At 40.2% G+C, this 18,402-nt stretch overlaps 1 protein-coding gene and 1 pseudogene across 1 annotated transcript; both read right to left on the bottom strand.

Annotated features, from left to right (window-relative positions):
* The window catches only part of LOC132955928 (dynein axonemal heavy chain 1-like), a 29,033-nt pseudogene extending 21,315 nt beyond the window's left edge, over positions 1-7,718 (bottom strand).
* Positions 7,719-10,729: 3,011 nt separating this feature from the next.
* On the bottom strand, positions 10,730-15,703 carry LOC132955692 (growth/differentiation factor 10-like). Its single transcript, XM_061028644.1, has 3 exons — positions 15,226-15,703; positions 13,031-13,923; positions 10,730-12,172 (listed from the first exon to the last, which is right to left on the bottom strand). The coding sequence occupies exons 1-3, from the start codon at positions 15,509-15,511 to the stop codon at positions 11,981-11,983; spliced, it is 1,371 nt and encodes a 456-aa protein (XP_060884627.1). The 5' UTR covers positions 15,512-15,703; the 3' UTR covers positions 10,730-11,980.
* Between the last annotated feature and the right edge of the window lie 2,699 nt (positions 15,704-18,402).

Genomic DNA, 18,402 nt, shown 5'->3' with positions numbered 1-18,402 from the left:
GTTAGTAAAGTAAAACAGAAATTGTTTATACCTGTGTCTGTAGTTGTGGATAAAGACGGCTGGCCATGTCTCCCTGCTCCAAGGCCTCAGACACCTCAGTGGTCCAGAAGACCTGACAGCCAGCAATGACTACTTGGCCAGGCCATGATAAGACCCACTCTGTACGAGGTTGCTGAAGGGTCAAGAGAGAAAGCACAGATCAAACATAAACTCCACATATTAAATATTCCTCAGCTTGAAATTGCACAAAAATGAATGTTATACAAGAGGAGGGTTTCAGACCTCAGGATAGACTTTGAGAGAGCGGTCAATATTATCCCTCAATGTGGCCTTCATAGATTTCTCAACATCCCTAAGCCAGTCCTCCACATTTCCAGTCGGCCACACAGGCAGGAACAGCTTCACTTCCTCCCCTTCTCCTGAGTACATGTGAGTGATCTGTAGATCTGACTGGAATTTAAGCTGAAAACCGACAGAAGACTTTATCACAGGCAGCATGCGTGTTGCATTTTAAGTAATATCTAAAAGAAAATCAGAATAAAGTAAAGGCAGAACCAGCCAGAACAAACCCTTGCAATGTTCTCAAAGCATTTGCGTAAGTGTGGCTGCACAGCATTAGGATCTTTGGTCTGGGACAGAATCTCGAGGAGCTCATCATCCGATAGGAAGTAAAACCTACAAACAAATATTCACTAAGTCTGTATAATCAATAGTGTTTCATCATTTAACCAATTCTCGCTTGAAGTAACCATTATTGTTTGTTTCTTTGTGTCATAGCTTCCCATTTTATAAGAATTTAAAGCATATTTATTTTGCTGATTAGTGTTGATGATGAGATGGCAATATAATATGAAAAAGTGACATAAATGTATAAACTCTTTAAGTAATGGTAAGTGGAATCAAGGTCAGAGCACTTTCATAGTAGTTGTGGTGATGCCTACCTGGGAAAGGAACTTCTTTTAGTCTCCAAGTACTCACTCAGACCCTTCTGTACCTGTTCTAACAACGTGTTGCAGTATTTCAGTTTGTCTAATAGGTGAGCATCTGGACAAATTTCTATCACCTGCAGAAAAATCCAGAAACATTCATCTAAAGGTTTTCACAAGGAAATCAACAGTTTCATTCTTTAGCTCTAGAGTAAAAATTTTTTAAAACATTTTGATTAAGCATCCTCCTATCTAAGGCGTCTTTAGGAGAATCTGACCTTTGGATTTTTAAAGGCACTTTTCATTGTTCTCCTCCAAGTTTGTTCCATTTGCTGGTATCTTTTTCCTTCAACGGGCAGCTGCTGGTTGATATCATCAGAGCTGAAAATTGGCTCCAAGTAGAGCCAGGAACGCTGGCATGTAAGCCACTCCTCCAGCACATCCTACAAGCACCAGACGAAGGCAGTAGCACAGCATAAGACACAGCATTTTAATAATACAAGACAACTAAACTTGAAGTGAGTCTGTGAGTACTTGAGTTATTCTGAGCTTGCTCTCCCAGGTGTTGATGTGGGCTTCAAAGGTCTTTTTGAAGGGAGAGAAGGACATGCTCTGGGTCATGACTATGTGGTCATCCAGCAACTGGGAAACTTCATCTGGGCTCTTTAAGATGTAGGTGCCTGTCTCCTTGTAAGGCAACACATCAAAGAATACATTCGCCCACTCTTGCTCCATCTTTTCCAGGGCCTACGAGCCAGGTTTGGAAAAAAAGCAGCCCGTTAATTTAAAGTTGACATTCCCACAATGACTTATTGATCAAAAGAAAAGTGAGTTGGGTTGTATTCATTTGAAAAAGCTTGCTCATTAGCAAGCATTGGTGTAACTCCCCCTGAACTGCTCCGACTGTGTTGACATGCATAACTACTTCCAATATTTTGTTCACAAAGGAGATTATAGTGTGTTAACAGAATCCTATTCAATCTTTTCAGATCCAACTTCACAATGAATTGATCAGACATCTTTTACAATACACATCTTAACAATGAATAAAACACTGCCCTTAATGTGCTGCTCAAAAGTACCTGTTCGATGGTGTACTCTTTTCCTGCCACCTCAGCAACATGTGCTATGTCATCCACATGGTTCTGTAGGCCAAGCGCCAGGCAACGTGAGAAAGTCAGGTTAGCTTTGGGCTTGACTTTCATCTGAATCCGTTCTGAAAGCATGTCCCAGTGGCGGTTTCTCATTCCATGGTGCCTCAAGCCCTGAATCAGAGGAATATAAGGACGGAAGTCCTCAATCTTGCTGCGGATCACAGTTGCCACCAACTGGCTGTCTATTGTGGGGTAACACAAGAAAGTGGAAAAGGTAAAACACACATCAAACAAACAAATTGTTGTACTTCACTTTTTTTTCTTTTTTTTTAAAGGTTTATTTTTGGGCTAGAAAAAGAGAGGAGCCACAGGTCAGATTCGATCCTGGGCCGCCCGCTTGGAGGACTTAAGTGTGATTTTTGATGGAAGTGTGACGTACCAGGAATGTCCTTGAATTGTTTAATACATTTGTGCATGGTCCTGTGTGCATCTGAAACATTGCGCTCAAGCTGCTCAGGGTCGATGGAGGACAGTGGGTCATTGAGCCAGCTCTCATACCAACGCAGCCAATCAGACGTGGTTGTCCAAAGGTCTTTAAAAGGCTGGAAGTCCTTTACCAACTTTTGCAGACGATCATACTGTAATACACATTTGTAAAGGAAAGGCACGACAAAAGTACATCAGTTCCCATTTCATTGGAATGACAATATTTATCTAAAGATAACTTTGGTTTCTCTTTTACTCACATTGGTGACAGGACTACCAAACAAACGTTCTCTGGTGTTGTAGGTCTGAACCATTGTCTGGCACTCCTTAAGTTGCTTGCTTGTACGCCTCATCTTATTGGCCACCTCATGGGCATGATCAATGTCCGAGTGGCCCGTAAACCCAGCAACCAACCTCTATAAACAAAGTTGTAGTGATTTCAGAATCAGAATAAGAATCAGAAATACTTTATTAATCCTAGGGGGAAATTCGGTAGGAACAAATTTAGGAACAAATTATATCATCTTTAGGTGAGGAATTAGAAATAATTTTAAATTTCAATACAAATTAAACCAAGGTCTGAGCATGTGAATTTTTAAATTGTTGACACGAGGGTAGATATTACAGCTCACCTGTAGAGAATCCAGATGCTCCTCAAAGTTGTTCTGGTCAACCAGCTGGATTTTACGGAAGAGCTCCTCATCCTCCACATTTTGAATCCCTGCTACTTCCATCTGGCTGATAATCCTTTGTGGCCATCCAATAGCTGACCATCTGCACAGATAAAGTACTTAAGCATCACATTGATAACTCTCCACGTCCCTCTACTCACTATCAACCAAACAAATCGCTCTTAATCCCAAATGACACTAACCAGATTTGTTTTTAAATTATCCTGAAGAAGTAACACTTACTTTTTGTTGAAATCGTCATTTGAAAGACTATAGAAAAGTTCTTCAAGTAGATCATAATCTGTCAGGGTCTTGTCAATGAGTTCCTGTTGAACATTTTAATTAAAAATTAAGCAGATTTGTTTGAAAATAAATTATTCAGATTTAACAGAACTGGAATAGACAGTTTTCTTTACCTTGTAAATCTTGAGCTGTTCAGGGATTTGCTTCATCCAGTCCCTCTTTTCAGTCAGTTCCTCAATGCTGTTGGGCTTCTCATGCAGCTTTCTACTAATTACATTATACTCTTCACACACCTGTACACACACAGACAAGATACAAACTTCATGCAAGCTAATAAGCAGGTGAGGGTCACTTTCAAGATGAAGTTAAGTGATGTGTTTTGTTTACATTTACTGAACATAAATCCCCTACATTATAAACTTTTTTAAATAAATAACTTACATCATCAACCTGCTTGCGTAACTTGTGAGCAAGCTGTTCCAACATAGCATTGGCCAAAGACTTTTTTTTGTTTGCGAGAGCCTTACGCACAGCTTCGACATGGACTACAAATGGGCCGATGACAATCGAGGCTGGCAGGGAGTATTCGATTAATTCCTGGTCTTTTAGATGCTGTTCCACCTCTCTCTTCACTATTTGGGATGTCATTTCTGCATTTGTATTCAATCTGGAAGAGAAGACGAAATGAGGACTAATAGAGGACTAATAGAGGAAAACTAGCAGAGTAGAACATAAACCAGAATGACTACCTCTATGCACTTGTAGGAGAAATGACCAAAGTAATATAAACAGACTTACTTGAGATGAGTTTCTATGTCCAGGTTGTGTAGCGCCAAGTGTTTCTCATATTCAGCAGCGTAAGCCCTGAGCGGAATGGCTGCTTGTTTCACGACACTGCGGACCTTCTCTCTTAGCTCAGTTACTTCTGATTCCCGTAAACTCACCGAGTCAAGCAACAGATCATCACCGAATAACAAATTTTTCATCACAAACTGTCATGGACAAGAGAGGTCAAATTGAATCCTCAACATCATCGCCACTTTGAGCATATTCTGTATGTGATTGTTATCATAAATCGATAAGGAGCTCCCAGTTAACAAGTTTCATATCCTCATATTCACATCTTTAATTCAACTATCTGTATCTCGTGTGATTGCAGATTTTAGTTTACCTTTTCAAGCTGTGGTACATTTTTTGTGACCAAAATACCCTTATCAAAAAGGTTAATGATGGATGGCTCAAAACCTTCCAGAGGAGGGCTGTAATGGACCCCAGTCTGATCAAGTACCAAGTCCACCAGGAACAGAGGGTTCTTCTTTGGCCTTGTTTTTGGGAATGATTTATAATTACCAACACAAAACTGAGTATTCTGAAAGTAACTTGTTATGTCTTACTCACATCAAACACTCATTACAATTGCAGAGCATACAAAATATAAAACAGGCTCAAAGGTATACTCATGAAATACAATGGAAGAGGAGTGCAAAGGTGTGCTTAGCTGTTTATCTGATTGCAAATGTGCTGTCATTTTATTCATTGATGTGCATACTATCTTACTTGTAGGGGCTTGTGATAAGGTTGCTTCCCCAGACCAGTTCCTGAGGACATGTCAGCACATTGTGGCAGGCATCTAAAAGCAGCTGAGTCAGGCTGGCCAATGAATCCTGCACAAGGAAGCGCAGGGAGTCCTGCATGTAGAGGCGCACCACAGCCATCAGTCTGGGCATCTTGGAAAACTTGTACATGTCCCAGCAGGACTCGTTGACGTTATAAGAGCCCCTGCCCAGGACCCCAAGCTTGGAACAGATGCTGTTGCTCAGCGTGGTTATCCATGTTTCTCTTAGAAACAAGTTTATCTGCAGAGGGAGAAATAGATCCACTGCTTCTAAAGATCAGTTGTATTTATCCCAGTATGATATATATAAAAGATCCCCTTTACCAAAATACCTGAGTGTGTACGTGAAACTGCATGACTTCAAACTCGTCGAGTTGCAGAGGTTTGTCTGAAGTGACATTGAACAGTTTCATGGTTGCTACTTTGTGGCACTCCAGCCATGTTATAGATAACACACAGATCACCTCGGGCTTTGTTAGCAGGGAATGGAAGACAAAAGCAGCTTGTTTTCTCTTATTGTCAAAGTAAGGTACTGGAACGCAACCTGTGCAAAGAAAAATACAAAACAATGTTAACAATTGTATTTGGTGGTAATTCATTTGTTTAATATTAACTCAAAGTAATGGATTCAAGACTAACAGCCTTACCACTTTGGGGTACAGACTTGGGTTCAGACTCCTTCTCTGGCAAGTTGATGTGTGAAAAATCCTCTGATTGGCTCTGAACAACTTTGTCAAAGATCATGCGATTCATTGTTCGGTCATAATCTAGCTTGACCTCCATCTCCAGGTCCCCTAAACACTTTTCCACACTGCACACATGATATCTCAATTATTCAACCAAGTAGTTGGTTTACATTTCAACTCAGATGGACTGATATTAAACTGAATAAGGAGAGAATGACTGCAGAAGCACTTAAACACTTATACTCACATTTTTTGCCTGAGCCCAGGAGTTGAAAGGGTATAAGTTTTGATACGCTGTAGACTGACAGTATCAAGAGATGGTGTTCCACTCCAGATGGGCATGCAGTCCACAGTCAAGTGATAGAAAATCAGAGCCTCTACGTTATCTCTCAAACGCAGGGCAAACTGGATCCGTTCGACAAATACACGTGGGTCCTCAGCAATGAATAACACTCTAATCCTGGGTACCCAGTGCCCAGTGTCTGTTTGCAGTGTGTTTACCTCTAAGCAACCGAGTGAGATTGAAAGCATGAATACATGGTAAAAAAAATAATCAAAGTGTTTAGAAGACAAAAAAAGAAAAGAAATATTGTAATAAAGACAAAAAAAATGTTTTTTTTTACCTGTCGGCTTAGTGTTTTGGTGAACCTTCTGTACAAGATACTGGCATTTCTCCTTACTGAATTCAAGAACTTCAACTAAATGCCAGCTGTACTCCAGCAGGGAGCTTTCTGGATCATCTTAATGAGAGATATGAAAGTAAAACTCAGAGAACAGAATTCTGATCATCAGTGTTAAAAAAAAAAATGTAGGAAACCTTACTGAGGAAATCTTACCAGAAGGAATGTTGTTCTCTGTAGGCAGCAGGGCTTTTCCATGAACAGTTTTTCCATCAGCATTGCAGGCCAGCCAGTCTTCTGGAGTCCGGCAGTCATACTCCTCATTGTCAAAGATCTAAGTGAAGGATGTAGGAAAGATGAGAGATGTGCTCCAGAATGTAATGGCTCAGACGGGTTGCAGCAGTTACAGACTGACCTCTAGTGGGAGGTAAGGTGGCACAGAATGGTCTGGTGTAGTCACAGGCTCGTCGCTGATCATGAGGTGACTGGAACATATGCCTTTTTCTTCCAGAAGCTGTTCCAAGTCCAACTTCAAGTACTCCCTTCGGCATCTATGCAAACAATAAAAAGCACTTTAAGTTAAACATTCACAAATAAACAAATTCACAGACAACACTTTATCAGCTAACCATACTAAATAAGTAGGCTAAGTTAATGCATGATAGAGTCTCATAGTAACATTAACATTACACCACTTAATCTGCCCTGTATGTACACCACATCACATGTTTAAAATGGAAAGCTCAAACACCACTAAAATAAATGCCCTCTTCTATAATACATGTTAAACACAAACAGTACATACCTCTCTATCTTTAACTTGCGGGGGATCTGCCCAGGAGTTGTTTGGTAGGGCAGCTGAACCTTGGATGTATCTTCATTCCAGAAGAAGTCAGAAAAAAAAGTGAGGAAAACAGTGCAAAAGATCAAGTTTTTACACAGAAATGTGTTTTATTAAAAATCAATTGACTATCAGTTAAATGAGGCCTTTTGTGCTCAATCTCACAGTGTGTTGTTTTGTGATTCCTGAACTTCAGGATGGGTTGGGGCTGTGACCTCTTCCGGATCTCAGGTCCAACACTATTAGACTAATAAATAAACAGTTAGCCTATAACCGATAGCATATAGCGGCAGTGAATTAAATTACTTATAAAACGTCAGAATTTGAAGTTTCAAAAGCAATTGCTTGTGTTCTTTTACCTGAACATGGATTGTACTGATGTCACCTGAGTAGAGGCCCTTCTGTTCAGTCGCAGAGGAATTTCTGATTGGAGGAAGTTTTTGTCTGTAACTCAGGGCTGGAGGTTTGGGCTGCGCAGGTTTGCTCGGAGGATGAGGCACCAGAACACCGAAACCAGGGAAGTTTTTCCTCTCCATCATCTGGAAGTAGAACACGATCGATACGTAATAATTCCTCAATCAACTTTAGGTAGTTACACAATGTAGGCATGAATTAAAGAGTAACTAAACCCTAAAACCACTTTTTTCAACTATAAACCTCTGTATTTGAGTATTAAGTAGTGTTATGGATTTGAGTACAAAGTATTGAAATTCTAAATATTGTGTTAGAAATGTGCATAGTGTCTGCCCTTCCGTTTGAAAAAGTCTAACGGCACCAGGGCCACAGCCCGAGGAGACTGTGAGGTCCCATACAGACGCACTACATTCGGACAAACTGTTCTGTCAGTCAAAGGAACTAAATATTGGAATATTCTCCCACTCACAATAAGAGACTCACAAACATATGCAACCTTCAAAACACACCTCAAACAGTGGATAAAGGAAAACCAAGTCTGTGACCACCTTTAACCTTTAACCTCTATTATTGTCTTGTGTCACTTGTGCCTTTGTATTTGTATTTGTAATTTGTCTTTCTCTGTTACCTGCCTAGGGACAACAGATGGAAATCTGGCATTTTCACAGCTGTAATTGTTACAGCTGTTCATTAATATGCACTGTCCCTAACAAATAAATAATAATAAATAAAATAAACGGCTGTATAAAGGCTATCTGTATTTCCTTCTGATACTGTCATCTAATGTAGCTCTAAGATTCACCCACAAATAACCCAAATACTTTTAGGCAAGTCAACTTTACAACACTAAACCGAGTGCTACAGTCAAATAACTAGGGAAACAGCTAAATAAGCTATTTCATAACATTAGCATGCTGTCGCTCCCGATTATCGCTTCATACAGCTAAAAGTGTTAGTAGCTATGCTACCAAACTCAACACTTTTACTTTGAAAACAACTTAAAACTATAATTGAAGTACCTTATTTCATTGCAGGTGGTGACTGTTCTTTAAAGTATTATCAACATAGCGTAGCATAGACAGCTGGACGAGTTTAAATCTCAGTAGAAGTTAATGTGTAGGCTACGCGGCAACGGTTGTCATGGAGACGAATCTCTCCACCCTGGTGCCAGACCACACAGACCGATGTTTTTTTTTGTGTTGATGATTTGATGATTTGATATAAATGATGCACCATGGAATGACTGTAAATATCACAGGCTATTATTTACAGTCTATGCTTTAATCAGTCAACATTAGGCTACAAAGAGCGCAAAAGTAATTCAAGCACACAAATCCAAACAAAACAAAATGCAAAAACACAACTTATGATTGGACCTACTGTCAACAATAAGGTTCTGTTTGATAACATCATATACGTACTTGTATTTCTTTTAAGTGGAGGGATAGCCTATTAGTATGCGCGTTTGCTAATCGAGAGAGGTGCTGTGCGCATTTTACGCACTTGGCACAGCCCCTTTATTTTCAGTTCATTAAATATCCTGACACGACAACAGCATCAGACGAGATGTGACGGTCCTGACCAATAGTTCTACTATTAGCAGGTGTGCTGTTATAGTAGGCTAATAATCCAGGAGTAATAAAACCTGCAGGACAGATTTCGTCCTCATCTGGCAACCATCGGAGATAGGCCAAGAAGGAACCGTATTTACGCCTTCTTATTATCCTGTGATAAGGCAATATGCTGTTTAACTAGCCTACATTAAATATTTGCAAGCAAATTAAAGAGAGGCAACCAACAATAGGATTTAAAGACGGGTAACAAAGCGTGGATCATGGTTAGACCTTCATGTGTCTTTTGGTCTTATAACTTAGAGCTACACATGCCCCCAGAAGTAATAATGAAGACCTACATTTACATGAACACAAAATACTATTTTGGCATTTACTGACATGTGGCTTACAGTATAATGGCACTTATCAGAAGAGTATGAACTTTCGTGAAAATAGGCCTATATTATATTTACTTACTGATTATTTAAAAAAACTACATTTAGATGTAACTTTGCATTAATAAAATTCTATTCAGTAATTAAGAGCAGTTTTTGGTCTTGTTTTAATAGATGAATTGATCCGGTACAGTCTGATTCTGACAGTTTGCATTAGCCTAATAGTAAGATCGTCAAATAGTTCAAATCTTACCTTTTCCATCCCGGAAGTTGATTGTTTGGATCTTGATGTGATTTAGGGAGTATTCCTTCTCAAGGTGATTAAAATCCGCAGTTGAAGCGTGAATTTTGAAGAAATCGTAGCTGAAAGACTTTCCGTGTCACTTTGAGGTTTTGTTTGTGTTCAAATGATGATTTGATATAAATGATGCACCTGGAGACGAACCATACCGACCATGGATTCCTCTTCAGCCAATCACAATCTACCCAGTGATCGAAAGATTTGTTCAGAAATAGCCTATGCAAAGTTTTAAAGACACAGAAATCTCCATAACAAAATACACCTCACAGGTGATTCATCATCTGCAGCCTTTATTGTTGCCTGAAGTCCAAAAGGAAAACGTTTTTGGGTCATTATTCTTATTATATATGAAGTAGACATTTAGGTCTATGTGTAACTTTTAGCTTGAAGTCATCTGTCCCTGGGTCAAGTTTTAAACATCTACTGCCTTATTTTAAATTTCATAAAAATCCAACAAACTTTAAATAAGAATGGCACATTAATCCATATGTTAGTGAAATGTTTGATCATTTTGAAGGTTAAATAGTATAGGATTGTTCTTCTTTCTGCTCAGTTGGTAGAGTCGGCGTCTCTCTCAACCGGAAGGTCGGGGGTTCGATCCCCATCTCCAGTGCTTGTGCTGTGTGTCCTTGGGCAAGACACTGAACCCCAAGTTGCTCCCAATGCTTCGTTGGCGGCGTATAAATGTGTATGAACGTGATTAGTATACCTCTGATGGAAAATGTACACAGCAGCCTCTGCCATCAGTGAGTGAATGTGTAGGTGTGACCTGCGGTGTAAAAGCGATTTGATTAGTCAGAAGACTAGAAAAGAAATATATATAAGCTCAAGTCCATTTAGTCTATTCAGTGTCCCTTATATATTTCATATATAATATGTCTGAATTTCTCAAAGAATCTATTTTTATTAAATCCAAAAGAATCTCTTAAGATATGTACAATTTGTTTTATTTCCTTACCAGGCTTATTCTATAATCTGTTAAAATACACATCACATACCTTTTCAAGTCCACTTTGAAGCATTCAGTAATAAGATTGGATATATATGTATAATAGATATGTCAATCTATTATTATTATTACAAACTGTACATGTCCACCTTGATAACAGAATAGTTTATACAGGGAGTATTAGAACTGGTCTCCTTCAAAATGTCCCTTTCAACTTTCCCAAAAATGCACAGCAGGGGGCAGCAAAGCACTGTTTTCATAATGAAGTAAAAACAAGCCATGCTGTGCTACATGAAATCTCAGACGATACACTCATTATGTACAAGATATAAACAAATGGTAACTGAAACTTAATTCAAAGGAGATAAAACCTCTCATGCATTACCAACACCCCGCTAAAATAAGGGGGGTGCTCATATTATGACACCTATTAAAACATCACTTATGAATAAGTAGTGTTTAGTTTGCATTAGTAGCTACAGTGTTTACATGGCAAGGGTTTAGGATGTAAATGTGCTGCCATAGATCCTCTGTGTTCCTCCAGAGTCTGTGAGTCCACGTAAAGTTCACGAGTCTGCAGGTTAATCCTCAAGGAATGGGCAAAGACAAGAGGCTCCTGAGGTCACACTGTTTCAGAAACTGTCCAACCCAGAAGTTGAGCTTATCAAAAAAAAGAGAGACCAGAAAATCAAATATAAACGTCTGACACGTTAAAAAAGGGTAAAAACACTGTATAAAAGTGAAAATGTGCTGCAAAAAGGATCGAAGAAATGTTCTTGAGTAATCTACAAAGCTGAAGACTTTTGTCCTTAATGTTCAGTTAATCTACACAGCACACATTTACAACCATTACATACACAGGATAGTATTAAGTGCACTTCTTATAAATGCTTTTAGGGAAGGAAAATACACAAAGAAGCACCGTTTGGACAAGAATACATCTATAAGAATAAGTAAGAAAAAACTGAGTCAATGTCCGAACATGCAAAAAATATTCCAAGATCCAGCAAAGAGTTCTCAAACCGAGACTCAAACTGAGTCCATTCCATCAGATTAGTTCATCCTCAGCTCTCCGCATCCCGTCTGTCCTCTTGGAAATGCTGTCCTCATGTGTTGAGTCTAAATATACACGTCCTCCTCGTAATCTTTTAATCTCCTTTGATGAAATGTTCACCCATCTACATCCTTATCGACACGAACAGGTGTCCACAGACATGCCCGGGTAAACCTTTAGCACCTTGTTCCTGTGCGGATCGAGGAAGAGAACGCTGAGCGGGCTCATCTTCTCCGGGACGCAGCACGGTTCAGGGACACCGGGGACGATTCCCACGGCTCTGACGATGCTCTGGATAGTGGCGTGATTGGAAGGACGAACCACCTGCGGTAATGAGGGGAAGTGAAAAGGATTAAATCTTAAAGGTCTTATTATTACAACTGACAAAATCAAGGCAAAATGTCAACAGAGCTTTAAAAGTACTGATTTAAATTTACTCAAAATAAAAAAAGTGACCAAAAGGTTTAAAACTAGACTGAAATACTCGTTCTTGAATGCCTTGCCTTGGACTTTAAAGCCCCCTATGAGGAGTTTTCAACTGGTTCTTAAACTGACTGAAATTAACACTATTAGCAAACGAGCGTATCAGTATGAAGAATGAAACAAAAGAATACACTTTAATTTTTAATGCCTGTAACTGCTGCCATGGGGTAGGTGCCAGATGAGACATGCTAAAAACATTTTCCACAGCAGACACTCACATTAAGTGGTATGTTTGTCTGTTTAAGGAAAGCAGCAGGAGATATTTTGTCAGAATAAATGACCTACGTGTGCGTATACAAGATAGGATCAATAAAAAGATCGGTGATACCACTTTGTCCACAGAGGGCGCCACAATCAACAAAAAACAAAAGATCCTCACAGGAGCTTTAAATACGCAACAGATAATCACTTTTAATGGTTATGTGGCCCTGATTTCTTAGTTTTTAATCCATGATACACAGAACAAAACCTTCATTTAGTCTAATTTTACAATGAAAGACATAAAAAAAAATGTTTAAATTGTAGTAAAATGAAAAAAAAAAAGCCAGACATATTACAGAACATGCAACTGTATCTTCAGTTGTTTTTCCTAATATAGGTCCTAATGTAAGACAGTTAATTTCACAGATGCTGCACGAGCATGCTCTGTGTTATTTCCTGTTTTATACATTCAAAATGATACAGGTGTATGTGGCCTACCTTAGGAATGGGGAATCCACAGGTCCCCGCGCAGTAGAAGGCATCAAACGACTTTGGTGCCAAAACCCACTCGCTCCAGCCGATGTCAGCGAAGTCCACCCTGAGGTACCTCCTGGCGCACACCCTGGGCTCGCTCCACTGTCTCCTCCGGGCCTTTTTCATCGTCCTCTCATCGAAGCTCAGCACCTGGGGCTTACTCAGGCCCTTGCCGCTGTCCTGACCCGGCCTCCTGACCGATTTGTCTGCTGCTTTGGCTTTGGCAGGGAAATATGTGTTCTGCCACAGCTCGTGGTTCTTCAGGGAGTTGAACTGCACTTCTGGGATGTCGTTGGTTTGGATCTGGAGGTGAAGCTCCCTACGTGTCCTTGAGGCTGAGGCTGAGGCTGAGGTGGGTGCGTCTTCCCCTACAGGTAAAGAGCCATACCGCTGCAGGGACATGGCCACGCTGTTCGGTTCATCTATGGCTCGATCATCGGCGTATATCAAAATGTACGGCAGGTTGGCTGGAGAGAGGCGCTCTTTCTGCTGCACCCGAGCCGCACCAAGCCCCAAATCAAACTCCACCGTGACCACAAGCTCTTTGTTTTCCCTGGCATGTTTCACCAGCACTGTTATATCCCTGCTTTGCCAGGAGCCCTTTTTGAAAGGAGCCAAAGTTATGTTTCCCAGTGGTGTTGCAAAAGCAGAGTTGAGGGATGACCCATGGAAGAGGAGCGTCGGGGAGGAGGGATGCTGGAGGCCGCTGGACGGGTGGCGAGGTCTTCTGAATCGCCATGGTCGCTGGTGATGGCGCGGTCGCTTGTAGAGGTAATGGAAGGAGGCGGATAGGATGAGCTCCGATTCTTGGATGGAGGACAGGTTGAACTGGAACACATCTTTGCCGTGAGAGACTTCTGCGGCGATTGAAAAGAAATCTAAAGTTAAAATGAGACATGAAAAAAACAAAGTTCTCCTGAGAAGCACAGAGTGTTTCATACACTCTTTCATGCGCTTCTTTTTTTTCTATTCATTTTAAAATGGACAGTGATGGTTCAACTATGTCACAGAAGTTTTTTTGAACAGATGACCTGAAGGAGGATCTCTCACTGAAATACACACTAACTTTAAGTAAAGTGTTCCCCTCTCTTCTTCCCTTTATCTTTATGGTTTCATTCTGGCAGAATAACTGACGTGAATAATCACACCTTATTTATGTTCCGCAAAATGTTGCTCAACACATCTGATAAATATACGCAGCAGCAGCATGGAAAACATTAAGTGTGCCACGCTTATGTTCCTGCCTCACGCATAACCAAAAAGCCTCATCCTGGATCACTGTACTCGTGAAGTTGAACCTCCTCGTCTCCCACACTTCCAGCTCCACAGCCTGAAAGACAAACACTGGATCGGTCCAGCAGGTCTGTCGCACACATATGGAAGTGCTTATAGCAGAAAGAGCTCCTCTGAGGCTTTCCTCTGTGCGGCCAGTGTCTGAGTGTGATAATAGGCTCTTGTCTAACACCTAGGCTGTCTCGGCTACCGGGTAACTAACAGGGTTCGGCACTTAATCACTAAATCATGGCCGAGCAGAGAGTTGAAGATGTTAACCCTGAAGGGAAGTGAGGGCTGCAGGGTGATTGACAAAACACCTGCGTTCAGGATGTTTTCCACTAATGAAACAATCAAGATCAGGATATTTGCAACGATATTAAAATGTGAATGAACTTACATTTTTTTTTTTAAATAAAATGTGAACTTTCTATTCTTTTCTCTAGTTATGGACCCAATATGGAAGATCTGTGATAAAACGTGCAGTAGGTAAAAACAGAAGTGGAAGATGAATATTACATTTATAAAAACGGAAATGAATCTTGGTTTCAAAAAAGTGTAAACATAAATAAATAAAACGTGCATGTCCTATCATAGGAAAAATAATTGGAGTTAATGAGTGTAATTTAACAATTTTAAAGTAACTTCTGGTAACAAACCCAACACGGTTTCTGTTTAAGTTTACACCTGAAGTAGTGAAATGTGTCTACAGAACAAATGATCATGATTGAGTGGTCTTTTTTTTTTTAGTTCAATTTTTGTGACAAAATACTCGCGATTTTTTTCAACAGAAAGTGATTATAACATATTGTGAAACCATCCAGCAGTTAGCAGGTCTCATTATTTCTTTTTTTGGGACTGGATAAATCGTCACATTGTTCACTCACTTGGGACTGCTTTAAAACTTCTCACGGTGTTCCCGTCCCTCTGGCTCTGCGGCTCTTTCGTGTACTTCTCGTACACTTTGAACATGTTGATGGAGACCATGTCCCGGTGTGCGTTTTCGTGCGTAAAGACGCGCTGCTCCACGGAAAGAGGGGAGTCCGCACCTTGACGCACAGCTTCTCCGAGATCCTCAGACACTTTCCCCCAGCTCGACTCAAGAATCAGTAACAGATGCAGAGTGTGAAAAAGTCCACTCGCCATGGTTGGGGTTCTTTGTAGTGAATCCATTAAGAAACAAACGTGGATAAATTATTTTTTCCACAAAAATAAGCAAAGCAGCGCTGCCTTCAGTTTCTCGCTTATGGATGCCCACCCACGCTTACAAGTAGTATCCAGGTAATCCGCGTCAGACCCGCGCTCCACGGTTCATGGTCTACAGCTGTTTCCACAATGGGAGGAGACCAGAGGAGGACGCATGCATGAAACTCTGCTGCTGGATGACAGATGATGACGCCTCGGAGCGCACAACCAACGAGAGACACGCAGCCTTTTCGGTCAACTGCTTACAAAGTTTTGCAAAGTTCAGAGCAAACCGTCACGAACCAATCCACTCCACTGAGAGACAGGGGGACTTGAAGAGGTCAGACAATGTGGGATCAAAAGGGGGGTTTAAGCTGCATACTTTAATTAAGAAAATACAAATAAATAAAATATTTTTTTTGCCAAATTTGCAAATTTGCCTTCATTTTATTTTGAAAAATTGAATTTTAAAACAGATCATCAAGCAGTCAAAGTTATTATTCATTATTTTGGTAAGGTCATGGAGAATAAAATCCGTAAAAAATTACAAGCAGCAAGAAAAAGTTTAAAAAATAAAAGACTAATCAAAATAGTTTCATATCATTTTTATAAAATACAGTACAGGCCTATTTCCCCCATTGTTCTTTTCCCCAAAATAAAGATGTAAATGGTATTAGCAGTGAAAATTGTGTCTGTCAGGTGGAGCTATCTGCCTGCAGGAGAGCAACATTCAAACAGATGTAGCTATCTGACTGAAGAAGAAGAAGAAGAAGAAGAAGAAGAAGAAGAAGAAGAAGAAGAAGAAGAACTTTCCTTAAAGAGGTATTTGTTGCTCTTTTTGCACTTGAATTGCACATTTGCACACCTCCACTTTGCACTTTAATAACTTGAATTTCCATTCTGGTATGAGCTCTTGACTGATTTTATTGCACTGTTTTTATTTGGTTTTATATTTTGCTGTGTTGTCTGATTTTTTAAAAATTTCTTTTGGTCCATGTTTTTATGGTGATGTTGTCCTTGTGTTTCTCGTCTTCTGTGTGCTCCTGTTGCAACGCAAATTTCCCCTTTTACAATAAAAAAAACTGAATCTGAATCTGAATCTAAAGACGTCCTCTGCTTTCTGTGCTTCAAATGCTGCACAATAGTTTCCCTGTGTGTGATTGATGGCAGCAGGGTAGAGCCACCACGGGTCAGACGGCTATTAAAATACCGCCTACTGGCCTTGAGGGGATCACAAGGAGCTCTTTGACAACACCGTGTCTTACATCAGAGATAAAGGACTCTGCTGGGACTGGGGTTCTCTTCAGTAAAAACACTGTTGTGTTTAAAGGTTGTGATGCTTCATTGACAGAGCCAGATAACATCTGTCTCCACCCAGGGAGCTTTCAACCTCAGCTTTCACTCAGCGTGGGCTTGTCTAATTGGTTTTAATTGGGTAAGGACAACTAAATGTCGCTTTGGTGTTTGTTCTTTTGGAGATGTAACTTTTTTTTGTAAATGGTTTCAGATAAGTTGATGTTAAAGGGGTTAAGATCAGTGCTGTTACACAGACATATGTGTCTAACGGTTCTAAGAAGCAGAAACTTAAAATGATTGATGCATGTGGGCTTGACTCTTCTCACTAGCCAAAGTTTGATTTCCAAAATCTCTCTTAGGATCTGGGCCCCTGAAAGTGGCTTTAAAGTATTAAAACCACAAACCCTCTTAAAGAGGATGACCAGGAGGATTTGATATTGGAGACAGGGTTCATATTTGACCTGATATCAGGAGATACATTTTGAAACCCTCACCATAACCTGTTAGTGGAATTGCCTAAACTGAACCAAGAGACTTGAAAGATTAGTGGAAATTATTGGCAGATGGGGAAACAGATAGGCAGGCAGGCAGATTAAGGATTTAGATAAAAAAAAAACTCAAAATAAAAAACAAATACCGAGACAGTAGCAAAGCAAACCAGAAAGGATGAACTAACAGCTTAACAAAGGACAAGGTCAGGAATATATGAAGGGAGGCAAAGGAGTGACTGAGCTGTTAGTAGGGAAGGTCAGAAAACCGAGGGGACCCTGACGACCCCCCCTCCCCCCCAGTTCTAGTCTTGTTGCAACCGATCATTTGTCCAGATAATCCTCAAGTGTGTGGTGTTTTTATTTTATTGTTTCTCATCCAGTCGGAGCTTCCTGTAAATTTCAAACATTTTGATATTTGAAGATTGGACTGCCTCCAAATACCCGCAGTAGCCAATGAAAGCAAGAAGACTCACAACTCACCTCCAGCTCGCTCTGCAGAGAGTATAAGCCCATACTGTCTCTTCTTAGGTACTTTAGGATTTCCCCCCATACTGTTTTTCTAGTTTTAAAAATGTTCACTGTAAAACAGAACGTACGCCTCGACAGCCAGCCGACAATACCGCTCGTCCACTATATCTTTTTTTTTTTTTTTGGAAGTCATGTTTGATCAAGCAAGTTTCTGTGAGATCTCATGCCTGTGGAATCGTCTCTGTGAAACCTGACTATATACGGCAGATGTGTGGTCTGATGGCCTGGCTGAATCATCGAGTGCATTTGGAGGATTACAAAGTTAAAAATTGCTTGAAATTGTCCTCATTAAGATTTAAAATACCAAGATTTAAAATATTATCTAGTGTGTTGCCAGCTAAAGGTTAGGATATAAAATCTGACTTCTTCAACAGGTGTTTGAAGATTATAAAACTTTTTCTGCCCCAAAAGGAAAAGACCTGTACAGTAAACTATATCAACTCCTCTGGCTAAGCAGCTGTCGCCACTGAGCCAAAAAACGTCTTCACCACAGTGATTAGCCGACACCTCGAGTATAATTTAAACACTTATGAGTACTTGTCACACCCAGCAAACCTTCTACTT

Source organism: Labrus mixtus, chromosome 21 (assembly GCF_963584025.1).
Source record: "Labrus mixtus chromosome 21, fLabMix1.1, whole genome shotgun sequence".
Lineage (NCBI taxonomy): Eukaryota > Metazoa > Chordata > Actinopteri > Labriformes > Labridae > Labrus > Labrus mixtus.
The sequence above is the reverse complement of the archived record's forward strand: the minus strand, read 5'-3'. Positions and strand labels throughout refer to the sequence as shown.

Bases quoted from the DNA above. Each gene is read 5' to 3' on its own strand.
- LOC132955692 (XM_061028644.1), bottom strand. From the start codon at position 15,511: ATGGATTCACTACAAAGAACCCCAACCATGGCGAGTGGACTTTTTCAC. The intron at 13,924-15,225 runs GTGAGTGAACAA...CAATCGCCGCAG, and splicing joins AAGTTTTAAAGCAGTCCCAA to AAGTCTCTCACGGCAAAGAT. The intron at 12,173-13,030 runs GTAGGCCACATA...TCATTACCGCAG, and splicing joins GTGGATTCCCCATTCCTAAG to GTGGTTCGTCCTTCCAATCA.